We start from the raw sequence: 12,551 nt of genomic DNA on the forward strand, positions 1-12,551 counted from the left end.
TCCAGTATGAGCCTTTCCTGGCTCCTTGGGTATAACTCCTACAATTGTATATGTACTTTTTATGCTTGAATAAATTAAAAAAAGAAATCCACATTATACCTATTTTTTCCTCTAGTTTTTCTTTTTTTTTTGTTATTTTAGAAAGTATGTACATCCTTTAGTGTCATTTCAGTACAAAATACGGCAATATATGTATACAGTAGGCAACTTTTTTGTCTAGAAATAGTTGATTCCTCGTTGGTGTTAATTTTTTGACAGCTGCTGAAATTTTACGTGTTCAGAAATTTATGAAATCGCACAAAATTGAGGGATTGAAATTATACCTTTATTTGGCAGTGTTCCTCAAGCAACATGAGTTTCTTATGCTTTTCAAATAAAGGCATTTTATATTTTGAGCTCGTTTCGGCATTGATGCTTCTAAGCAACTCCTAAACATTCGATTTTTAGTTGTGAGCTGTTCATGAAGTTTCTATAAATACCAGCAGAATGGCTCAAAGGTACTCATGTCTCTTATTTCTTGACAAGCCAAGCAAGAACGATTTTTGGCCCTTGCATTTTGGAAAGAAATATGTGTAAGTAGACATATTCCTGCGTATTCTTCAACAATGATAAAAAAGTAAGTTGGCAAACAATAAATGACATTTCTATACTATTCAAATCTACGTAAATCATATGAATACAGTGTGTTACTTGAAGTGTAACATCCTATATTATTTTTAACTATTGACAATTATTTTTTTTCTGTCATGTGATCCCCCCCTCATTTGCTTAATATAATCCCTCAAACTTTTTCTTCTTTGGAGATTGCAATGCTGGCCAATTGAAGGGTTATAATTCAAGGTAAAAACTATTCAACTTTGCTAAGTAAGATTTCATCTGTTTATAAATAACATTAAAATTAATGCATACTGTATATTTTACCCTAATTAACCATTTCAGCTAATTAGAAAATCCAATATGATTAATTAAATTTTTATGCTGATATATGTTATTTCAAATTAAAATATGCGAACAATTTACATCAGTAATTTTTTTTAATTGCAATACGTTTTTATGGGGTGGGGGGGGGTGAACCATTGAGGGTAAAATACTTGAACACTTATTTTCGTAGCCTCCATTTACATTTGTTATTTTTATAGTATCGAGTATGGATAGATACAGGGTTGAAGATTAATAACTATCCAGCAACGTTAAAACAATTGGTACGTTTTAAATTACTTCTTATGCAAAAAATTTTCTCAACGACAGTAATATTTTTCTCTCTCTTTACATAAAATTTATGCATCCGAAAATGAAATTATACGTTTTCTATAGAAGAAATTTTCTCTCAACAGTTCTGTGTGTTTAAAATTAAAACTGTTTTGAATTTTGACATTTCATTTTTTCACGTCGTTTGCGGTGTTCAGTGGCTTTTTTGTGTTGTTTTCGTCATTGTTCGGTTTTAGAGTTTTAGATCAGTGTTTCTCAACTTGGGGCCGTCAACCAGGAACACCCCTAGCGGTCTTGGGATATTCTAGGGGGCCACGGGCAGGGCCGTAACTAGGCTGGGGCAACCGGGCCCCGAGCCGAATGGGGGCTTGTGGGCTTCACAAAAAATGTATACTTAGTTTGCATAATTTTTTCCTTTTTAAGGAGCTCGCAAGAAAATGTCTGCCCCAGGCCCTGAGAACATACGCTACGGCCCTGGCCACGGGTGAAAATCAGATGAAGGGGAACCACGACAAGTGGTAAAGGGGGCCACAGAGAACTATGAAGAAATAAAACTTTTAAGTGAAATATGGAGGGCAAAAATGTGACTAAGAATCTGGCAGAGATGTATATAGAACCAGGGCCATCTTAACCCATAACCCGGGACCTCAAGTCCATAGGGGGCTATATGATGAAATCTGGTACTATTATTTTGGAGTGTAAGTGTGCAAATATTTAAGCGAGTACTACCAGCTAAGTATGAGGCCCCAGAACATCATTCTGCCTAGAGACCCATGATGTTGAGATGGCCATGCAAGGAACGTCTTAAAAGCATCATGAGCACTCGGGCCAAGTGATTTTTCTAAGGCCCTTCATGGCAAGATCCCAAAAAAATTCAACTACTCATTTTTGTGATGTCCCTCTTCAGGCCCCCAGTACGTACCCGGGTGGGCCCATGCGTTAAGACGGCGCTGGGTCATGCATTGCATAGAGCCCCATATGAGAGATCACTGAACCCTAGCCCAAGGTAGGGCAGGATCCATCTTCCCTTCCAACCCTATATGTCGGGAGGGGCGATTTACTGTGTAGGTTCGTTGGATGGTCCTGTATTTTACTCAGCGCTATTTTCCCATACACTGTAATTCGGGTATTGCATAAAATGATTCATTTCCCCAATTCTGGATCCGTGCTTGGCCCAAGGTTCTAGAGACCGGAAATTTTCTTTTTAAATACGATCATTCTAAATTTAGTTCTTAATTCAATTCAATAAGTAGCAAAAGTCTAGGATGAGGGTAAAGGGCCCTGGATAAGATTGGGGGAGACCACTAGAAGAAAATATGATTCGAAGGGGCAGGGGTGGATTTAGAGCTCGCTGTTTGGGGGGGGGAATGATTTTTTTTAACACTGTGAATACGATGACCATACGTCCAGTATTTTTCGGGACAATCACGGTTTTTTCTTTGCTCCGCCTTTTTTTGAAAAAGATACACCAGTTTTTTCTATTTTTTTTTTTTTGGTCAAAGTTCTCTTGAATTTGTTATTTAATCAAAAACATTGATGCAAATAATTTTCAACGGATTTATTGAATGTAATATTATTGTATTCGCATTTCTCTTGGGGGAGGGGTGATTTTACGCCTGAAAGGGGCCCCATGGGCTGAAAAAGGGTTGAGAAACACCGATTTATAATATCCCGCGTTCACGAACTTCATTTTTGTGGAAAGCTACTGTCGTCACGATGGTGCTGCCATCTTCCAAGAAATTATGAAAGCATTATTGGGAAATCTGAAAAGCTCTTGTAGCAGCGTTTAAATTTCAGATTTACCTCATGTCAAAATTTCTATACCCATTCATACCCAACCATCATGAAAGTTGTTAGAAAAAAATAAATAATTGTTTTATTTAAAAATGCAAAAGATTATACGTATCAAAAGTCTTGTTGTATGCAATTCATTATTTATACATATCCGCAGCAACAACTGCTTTCACTATCTTAAAAAATATTTTTTCATGAAATTGCAAAAATTTGAAATTAATTTTTAAAATGAATGAGACAATTTTTTTCATGTACAACTTTTGTATTTCTCTTTCATCGCCTAGCGTTGATCAGTGAGGGCCTGTTTCCAGGGCCGAGATTGGATGTTTGGTCGGCCTGGACAAGCACGCATTTTAGCATCCCCCTTGTAATGTTGAAGGGTGACATTTGCGCCCTCTCTGGCACGGGACACCAGACGGAGGCACCGAGATGGAGGAAATATTGAGGGCGCTAAAAGTTGCCAGTCGTCCAGTGTATACGGACGCGAACACGTGTGTAGGAGGGGGGACGTTGTATTGTACATTCAGTAATTATTGGGGAGGGACCCCTCCACAAAATTTATTGGAGGTTCGACCCCAGGTTGAAGGGGTGTAGGTGCCTATGGTACCAGACCCACCTGCCCCCTGCTAGTTGCAGCTCTGCCTGTTTCTCATAAGTTCGGGTTCTGGGCAAATATGAATTTTTTGGGTCCCCTTTATCGTGTTCTTTGAGACAAAGGTGTGTGGGGAGAGGATCCTTTGTCTATAATACAAATGGCAGCAAATTTTCAGATTCGGGCCATGATCACGTGCCCCGTTTGCCTATGCAAGATACACATCTGTTGATAATTCTATACTAAATTCTCTCTTACTTAGTCTCAGCCAGAGCCATCTTAAGAGCATCATGGACCCCCAGGACAATTGATTTTTCTGAGGCCCTACCAAACAACTTCTCGAAAATTTCAACCACATCTCATTTTTGTAAAGCCCCCGGGCCGTGCCCGGGTGGGCCCATATCTTAAGACAGCACAGGTCTCAGCTAGTTTAGACTGAGCCAGATTTCCGCATAAACAGTACATTTGTGAAGCGTCCCATGATTTTTGGGACCCAAAATTTAAACATGTAGGCCTATTCTCACTGACCCAAAAAAACACCTTTGACTCTTATCACAGGGCCTCCTCATGTCAAAAGTCAGATGATGGGTTAGCAGAAAATCTGGTTTATCAACATGAAGAACATTGAAACCAGTGCAAAATTAAGTATTGTATACTGGGCCTGTTTGGTTCTTCATGGACAGGGGCATCAGAATTATTTTAGACCTGCGGTTACTTGACTTGAGCTTTAAATAGGAAACTTTGATTCCTGAATTAATTCTGGTGTTCCTCTGATACATGATACAAAATGCTATGGGTGCACCCAGCATTAAATGCAAGTGAAACGGTTTATCTGCATTTAATGTTGTTTTTCTTCCAACTTTCCTCTATTTTTCGAATTCAAATATCTCAGTGAATATTCCTCTTAGTAACATGGAATTTTTTTAGTTGGCATCGAGAGAGACAGCAACAACTTTCTAATTGGGTTTAAGGACACACCAAGATTGTATAAAAAATTTATTTTTTTATTTTACGTGAATGACATATCTGAATTCTACGCATTATTTCTAATTAGAAGTATGCCTCTGAAACCAACAGTTCACCAGCAAAAATAACATACGCCCTGTTACCTATGCACCCTGTATATATCAATATAGAGGCAGTGGCATAGCCAGGTTTTTGTCAGTGGGGGAGAGAAATGGAGGAAGGCATTTTTTTTTTCTGTTGCAGATTTAGGTGCAAATTTAGAATTTACTTTGAATTTGAATATAAAAAATCAAATTAAATTCATTTGTATTTCCAGTTGATCTTTTGAAATTAAATTAATTACTTTTGATTTATTTAACTAATTTTAATTTTTTTATCGATTTGAAAAATTTAAATATTTTAGTTCACATGGTGCATAGCTGACTCCCCTTGTTGCAAATTACTGGCGAACTGTTGATCCTAGAGGTATACCTCCAATTAGAAAAAGTATCCAAATAACGTGTAGTACTCAGATATGTCATTTGTATTGCAAGGGGTTGTATTGTTATTAAAATAAAAAATAAACTTTTATATGGACACCCTGTGCTCAAAATCCTAATTAGAAAATTGTTGCCTTGTATCTCCTGAGGCCAAAGAGAAAAGAAAAAATCCCACGTTTCTATGTTCAATATTTGCTGAAATATTTTGATTCAAAAATTGGAGAAAAGTTGGGAAAGCACGGCATGAACTTAAAGACAATGCTTCTTTCTCTCATTTATACTGTTCTTCCCACCTTTTATGTTATTTTTGAATTCAAATATCTCAACAGATATTGCACATAGAAAAGTGTAACTTTTTTTTTCTCAGAAGAAACAGGACAACTTTCTCTCTATTTGGGTTTTAAGCACAGGATGTCCATATAAAAAGTTAATTTTTTTTATTTTAATAACTATACAACCCCTTGCAATATGAATGGCCTATCTGAGGTCTATATGTTACTTGGATACTTTTTATAAATAGGAAAAAGGCTCTAGTATCAACAGTTCACCAGTAATTTGCTGTAAGGGGATAAGTTACCCTGTAAACTGCATACTTATACAAATGCAGACTCCAAGACTGGTAAATTTCTCAACAAAGGCTGGAAAACGAATAAAATTAAATTGTAATAAAAAGTAATAAAAAAGTAAATATATGTAATTAATCAGTTGATACGTTCTTCTCAAATCATTTTACGCTCCTATCGTAAATAAATATCACACAATACAAGATTGCAGACACACACAGAAAAGGCAAATGAGCTGAAAAAGTCTGGCAACACTTCTCAGGAGGAGGAGAAGCATCAACATTTCATGCGCTTCTTTCTCTGATACAGTATTGTTCATTTACTTTTCCACATAATTTCCATTGTTTCTGAAATATTTTGTGAGGCGCAAGAATAGTTTTAAAAGACCGATAACTCTCATATCAGTGTGCTGAAACCTGATAAGATGATCGTTCTTGAACATTTGATCATTGGCGTATGCAAAGGCAGTTTGGGTTCTAACCCCCCCCCCCCCCCACACACACACACCAAGATTATATAGTGTTATTTTGCAGGAAAAAACGTAACGCCCCTTGAAAAGGAAAAAAAATTGAAACCCACCCCCCCCCCGAGAAAATTCTGCGCACACCCATGCCTTTAATTATAATTTTTTTCTTGGTTTTAAAAAAATTGCTGGAAACCTTTCCAAAAGCAAAAAGAGCTCATGAGCATCTGGGTTATGCACCTGGGCAGGGCCGTCTTGATGCATAATCCCATGGCTCGTGGTCTTAAGTGCATAAGGAGGGGACTCATGGTAATGTATGATTTTAGTGAGTGAGAGTGAAATTTTGTGGATACGTCTAACCTAGTATAGCGGGGCCCAAAACATTACTTGACCAGGGACCTATGTTGCTGTTTTGACTAACCTGCCTTTAGTCTGTATTAGGTAAAAGGTGTTTGATCAAATTGCATTCAGGAGCGGCATGAGGGGCTTCATATTTTTTGTCGAAAACAGCAGAAAAACATTAAGCATCAGATCATATAGCATGCCAATCGTACCTATAGATAAGACAGTATTTCTAGGAGCTGTAACTCTAGCCAAGGCACCAATTAATAAAAAGATATTTTCAGGAGTTGAAACTCTAGCCAAAGGTACCTATAGATAGCATGTGCTCTCAAATGAAGAATTTGAAAGCGATTTTGAAAAACAGTGGTGAGAAAATCATTCTGCTTCACTCTGTCTTCTTCTCTCAAATGAATATTGCAAACTGAATTTGTCAAATTGCAAAAGGAACATATAAAGGGAGAATAAAGGCAGAAAAGAAATATATATTCAATATTTTTTTTATTTCTTTTTGGGAAATCAAAGTAACTTAGGAGAACAGGCACCAATGAAGGCAAAATTTTGATTGGGGAGCCGTTGCTCCCTCTGCTACCCTCCTGTCAGGGCTGGACTTAGGCAAGGTGCAGCGGCTAAATTTTAGGGGACCGCAAAACTAATTAAAAATACTTTGTTTACATTGAGTTACATTTTGACTTCTTATCAAAGCAATATCTTAAGATTCTGTTTCCAAGACAGGGGACCCTAGAGATCTAAGATTTCGACAACCCCCTCCCGAACCCTGCATCTCATAAGTTCATGCCCTGGGCAAAATACTATTTTTGGGAGGCTCTTGTACAATTTTCTTTGAGGCAGAGACACATGGGGAAGATGTGCCTGCAATGCAAAAAGCAGCCAAATGCACCCTGTAAATTTGTGGGCACGTGCCCCATTTGCTCAGGCGTGCTGGACAAGAAAGAGTGCTGAATTCTCACTCTAGCAACGTACTGTATTCAAAACTACTCAGGGGGCAAATGTATGCTTATCACAGCTGAAAGAGTATTTAGTTGTAACTCTGGGCCGATAATCTGTCATCTAGTCTTGACAGCCCTTCCGTTGTGATGTGCTGTGTGCAGATGTTGTTGACATGGCGCCCACATTTTGCAGCAGAATGGGCCTGATGCCTATGCCAGAGAATAGCATAGGCATCAGAATCCGAGGGCTGAAGCTTATTTTAACCCCCTCAAGGATCGGGAAAAATAATTTTGGAGGGCCGCAAAGCAGCTGTTTTCTCATCAGGCCGCAAAATAGCTAAGCCTGTTCCTGCCTCCTGGCTTCACCTTTCACACACCAGTAAAGAGCTCAAACAGTTCCCAGCAAACCATACCTTATTATAATGGGAGAAACACAAATAAACTTTTTTGAAAAATTGAAATAGATCTTAATTACTAATTCTTTCATATTTTTTACTTTTAGGTGCAGCTTTTAGATTCCAAGAGCTCTACTTTTCCGTAGAACCCAGTGATATCATAGCAGTGAAGGATTCTCCTGCATCATTCAATTGCTCGGTCAGTGGTCATTCCTCTCCAGTTTATGAATGGAGGAAAGATGATGTCACTTTGCATTTAATAAGTGACAGCAGGAGGTTAGTAGTTTTCATATATGATTATACTCGTCATTTTTGATTTTCAATCAGACACAGACATGGCTATAGGGTGAGTAAGATGAGAGATTAGTGGGAGTAAAAATTGCACAGTGACCACACATACATAAATTTTACAGGACAGGACTACATTATTTTGCATATTATTTTGGGGGGGGGGTGATCATTCCCTGTGGATTTATTCAAATCAACATACTCATAATACACTCCAACACATTAACTTAGAAGATGAATATGCAATTTTTATAATACATACAACTCACATAATACACAGGGTGCGCACTCATAACCCTTTCAGACCGTGTACATACAAATGTGCCGGTTGCTTTTTCACATGGTAGATATTCTTTTTCTAATCTCATAGAGTTCAGCCCTGAATTCAAGGATTGTGGGTGTTTTATCATTGAAAAGTCAGGGCGTCATTTCTTTTTCAACCTAATTTTTTTTATTTTATGTACTAACTATTAACAACCCCTTGCAACATGAATGACATATCTAAATACTACATGTACTTGGATACTTTTCTAATTGGAAGATATGCCTCTAGGATCAGCGGTTCACCAGTAAAATGTCATACGCCATGTTACCTATGCACCCCGTGTATATAGATGACATTGCATGCAAGATATGTAATGTCCCCCCCCTCTAAAAGTAGGAACGTGCAGAGTTATACGTTCGACTCCACATAAGTCAGAAAGAGTTCATGGATTTTCCTCATACACTGATATGGGGAGGAAGACATGAGGCATTACCCCCCCCCTATTCCCTCCAGCGTCAATGGTGGAAAGCCGACTGATATAATGTATATTTATATATATAAATCGACATCATCATCCTCATGCCTTCCCCCCCACCCCAAGCTTTCATCATTGTGCCCACCTTCAACCTTTCAAGTCTATCTCCCCCTTTACCATATCTCCCATATTCCGGAGACTGAGGAGGTCAGGCAAACACACAATACCACCAGTGCGGTCTTAACACATGGACCTACTCGGGCATGGCACGGGGGCCACAAGAGAAAAATGGCCTCACAAAAATGAGAACTGATTGAAAAATTCAAGAACTTGCCAGGTAGGGCCTCCAGAAAAATAACTTGGCCCGGGTTTCCATAATACTGTTAAGATGGCCCTGAATACCATGCACAAATGCTGTGTCTTATATATGGGATGTTGTTGTTTTTTTCTAATCAGTGCTTCCAAAAATATTTCTTTTTTAATTTATGAAATTTATTTGAAAAAAAAGAAATTCAATGGTATTGAGTTTGTATCAAATAAATTTGAAGAATTAAATTAATGACTGAAAATTTGCAAGTGCACCTTCGCAACTCCTTCAGAAACCACTCCCCAGGACAAGGGATTTTTCTGAGGCCCTACCTGGCTAAAATACTAATATAAAAACAATGCCACAACAGGCAAAATGCCCAACGAGGTGGCTGACCTCGTTGGGTAAAAATATGTACCTATGAATTTGCATGCTTAGTTTCAAAAATTTCAATGGCATCTCATTTTTGTGAGGTCCCCTGAGCTGTGCCCGGGTGCACCCAGATGGCATAGCCTCCATTTCTTTTTCAGAAAGCTTTTGAGCCATTAAATGTAAAATCATGGGCAGAGATACGGGGGGTTACGAAGGAACATTGCCCCCCCCCCCCAGCGTCAAAGGTGGAGTCGACTGATCTAATGCATATGTGTATATTGCCATCATCATAATCGTGGCCTCTCCCGGCAATAATGACCATATAGAAACGTCCTCTCCCCTTGTCAATACAAGAAAGACTGGTTATTTCTGGAGATGAAGATTACAAGGAAGAAGTCCCCGTGGGGGGCAGTGATGAATTTTCTTCCTTGTAATCTTCATCTCCACAAATAACCAGTCTTTCGATGAATCTTGTATTAATAATGACCATGCCCCCCCCCCCAGACATTCAAGTCTATCTCTGCCTATGCCAGATAAATTTCATTTTTTCATAAACATCCAGACTTCAATGCCTTTTAATGCACACAGTTAGACTCTTGGCATCACGCTGAATGGTTTAGACATTCTAGCAGGCTTATATTTTCCATAGGCATGTATTAGACATAGAAATGAGCTGATTCTGGGTCATTGATAGAGAAAACAACGTCATCACAATGTCCTAACTGACCAATCACATATCTCAAACCACCACTTTTTATTTTATACTATCACTCACAAACCTGACAGGAATGTATACATAGTGTAAAATAATATCTTCAGTATCTCATCTTCCTTTAAATTCTCCTTCGTCAATTGTGGTGTTGTTGATCTTAGCCTCAGAGAGTTTTAATTTTCCAATATTGATTCTTTAATGTTTTATAAAACTTAAATTATTTGCTATAGAAACCTATGGTAAACCACGTATCAATTAACGAAAATTTTGGCTAACAAATGTGATTGCGGAACAAATTATCTTAATTACCCAAAATATCACTGCGCTCAAATGGGCCAGAATCAGTATGTCCATGCTTTGTATATATCCAAAATTCAGTTCATAAAATGTTTTATTTACTTCCTGCAGTTTTTAGATATCATTGCATGTTCTTGAGTGTCTACGGACATCGTACAGTGATACCTCAACTAAGAATGATAATTCATTCCAGAACATGGCCATAAAGTTATTGAAAACATGAGTAGAAAACCATCCAGCTAAATTCACACCGCTATTGCGTGCCCAATGCTAAGTTATGGATGTTTGGTATGGCATCAGGTGTTAATAAAAGCCTCCTATGAGACTGTTCTACAAAAAGTGTGAAGATTAGCCTGCATTCTAATCATGGGAACTTTACCCAGCTCCCATTCTATTGCTCTTGAAACTGCTCTCAAGCTGCTACCTCTAAGATTGTATCTACAAGGAGAAGCCTTTAAGACCATGTACAGGCTTGAAAGAAATGGTGCTTGGTGCAACCAACCTTTTTTGGGAATACAAACACTCTTTCAAAAACCATGTTGACAGCTGTCTACTGGGAAAAGTAGAAATTCCCTCTCTACTAATGCTGAAAGATTCCTGTTTCAAAATAACAAATTAAAAGTTACACTATCCACATACCTGGAAGAAACAAAAATTGCTGACATTACTGTCCCAACTGGGACTATTGAATGCTACACTGATGGCTCCAGGATTACCAAAACTAGTGCTGGAGCAATATTCCACATCTCTGGAATTGATCATGACTACCATAAGATACACTTGTATCTTGGTAAAATGACTACAGTCTTCCAAGCTGAAGTACTTGCGATAGCTACTCTAGCTGAAAATCTAATCGTTTAAGGGTATCATAATAAACAAATCGTTATCTTCTCTGATAGCCAAGCAGCATTAATGGCTCTTGACAACTTTAACTGTGTGCCAACTACTGCATTGATATGTTGAATAACTTATTGACAACAACATCAACCTTTTCCGGGTCCCTGGACATGTACATTTCTATGGAAATGAACTTGCAGAACAAATAGTCAAATAGGCAACAAACCTGAAGCTGTCTGGACCCGAACCTTTCTATCCTGTTTCCATATCAACTATAAAAAAGATGTCAAACAATGGATAGAAAATAAACGTTATCGGCGATGGAACTGAAGGCAGAACTGCAGACAAACCAAACTGGCCTTGGGAACCCAACCGAATATTGCGAAAAAACTTATTTCCAATGTATAGGAAACAGATTTGACAGTTACAGTCCATCACTGGTCGTGCAAACCTAGCAAAACATCTATATATCTGTGGCTACACAGATTCATGTATCTGCCTTGTGTGTGGAGAAGAAGACAAAACTCCACTTCACTTTGTCGTACATTGCCCTGCATTCTCTATCCCAAGAAGGAACCACTTTGGTGATCATCAGGTGAGGCTAGGTGAAGTAGTAAATGCTGGCTGCATTGCAACTTGGTAAATTTTCTTAATTACACTAAACACCTGAACTCATAGTGAATATCAATTCTCTCTGCTCTGATCCAAACTTTCATGTGTTATTTTTCAATAACTTCATATTGAGTTTTTGGTCATATCTCTAGGAGACCTCCTCTGCTTCTTTTTCCCTTAAAAGGGTATTGTAGATAGGAGCAGCCTCCTCATTTATTTAGATATGGCCGATATCGTTTGCAGGTATATTATAATATCTAACTTACAGGGGTTCTAATCAGGGCCGCAACTAGATGCTTGGTCAAATGGCAAGTGCGCCATTTCGGTGCCCCCCCCCCTTGTAATATGAGGGTGAGGTTTGAGAATGAAATTTGCACCTCCTCTGGTCCAGCGCCGGGGCATGAGACCCACCTGCTCTCCCTAGTTGCGGTCCTGGTTCTAATATTTAACAAAATGGTGACAGTTACTATGCCTTTTGTTCGCAACAATGTTACAAAACTTCTAGTAAATCTTCACAGAATGTTATTTCTTCACATACACATGCCCCCACAACTTGTATTATAATGTTTGGTGTCAGAGTAATGGGCAAAATTGCCTACGCTCTTCCCTCTTGGGACACCAAAAAATGATGATGAT

The 12,551-nt window shown here is 38.4% G+C and overlaps 1 protein-coding gene across 4 annotated transcripts in view; it reads left to right on the plus strand.

Annotated features, from left to right (window-relative positions):
• The window catches only part of LOC149065535 (neogenin-like), a 258,565-nt gene that overhangs the window by 174,011 nt on the left and 72,003 nt on the right, over positions 1-12,551 (plus strand). For all 4 annotated transcript variants that reach the window (XM_089254107.1, XM_089254110.1, XM_089254109.1 and 1 more), the window contains exon 2: positions 7,858-8,026. In XM_089254107.1, coding sequence (XP_089110233.1) covers positions 7,858-8,026 — 169 coding nt within the window. The remainder of the gene's footprint in view (positions 1-7,857; positions 8,027-12,551) is intronic.

This window comes from Pholcus phalangioides, unplaced genomic scaffold (assembly GCF_987345545.1).
Source record: "Pholcus phalangioides strain wild (caught in Gottingen) unplaced genomic scaffold, Ppha-v1.0 ptg000039l_1, whole genome shotgun sequence".
NCBI classification, from domain to species: domain Eukaryota; kingdom Metazoa; phylum Arthropoda; class Arachnida; order Araneae; family Pholcidae; genus Pholcus; species Pholcus phalangioides.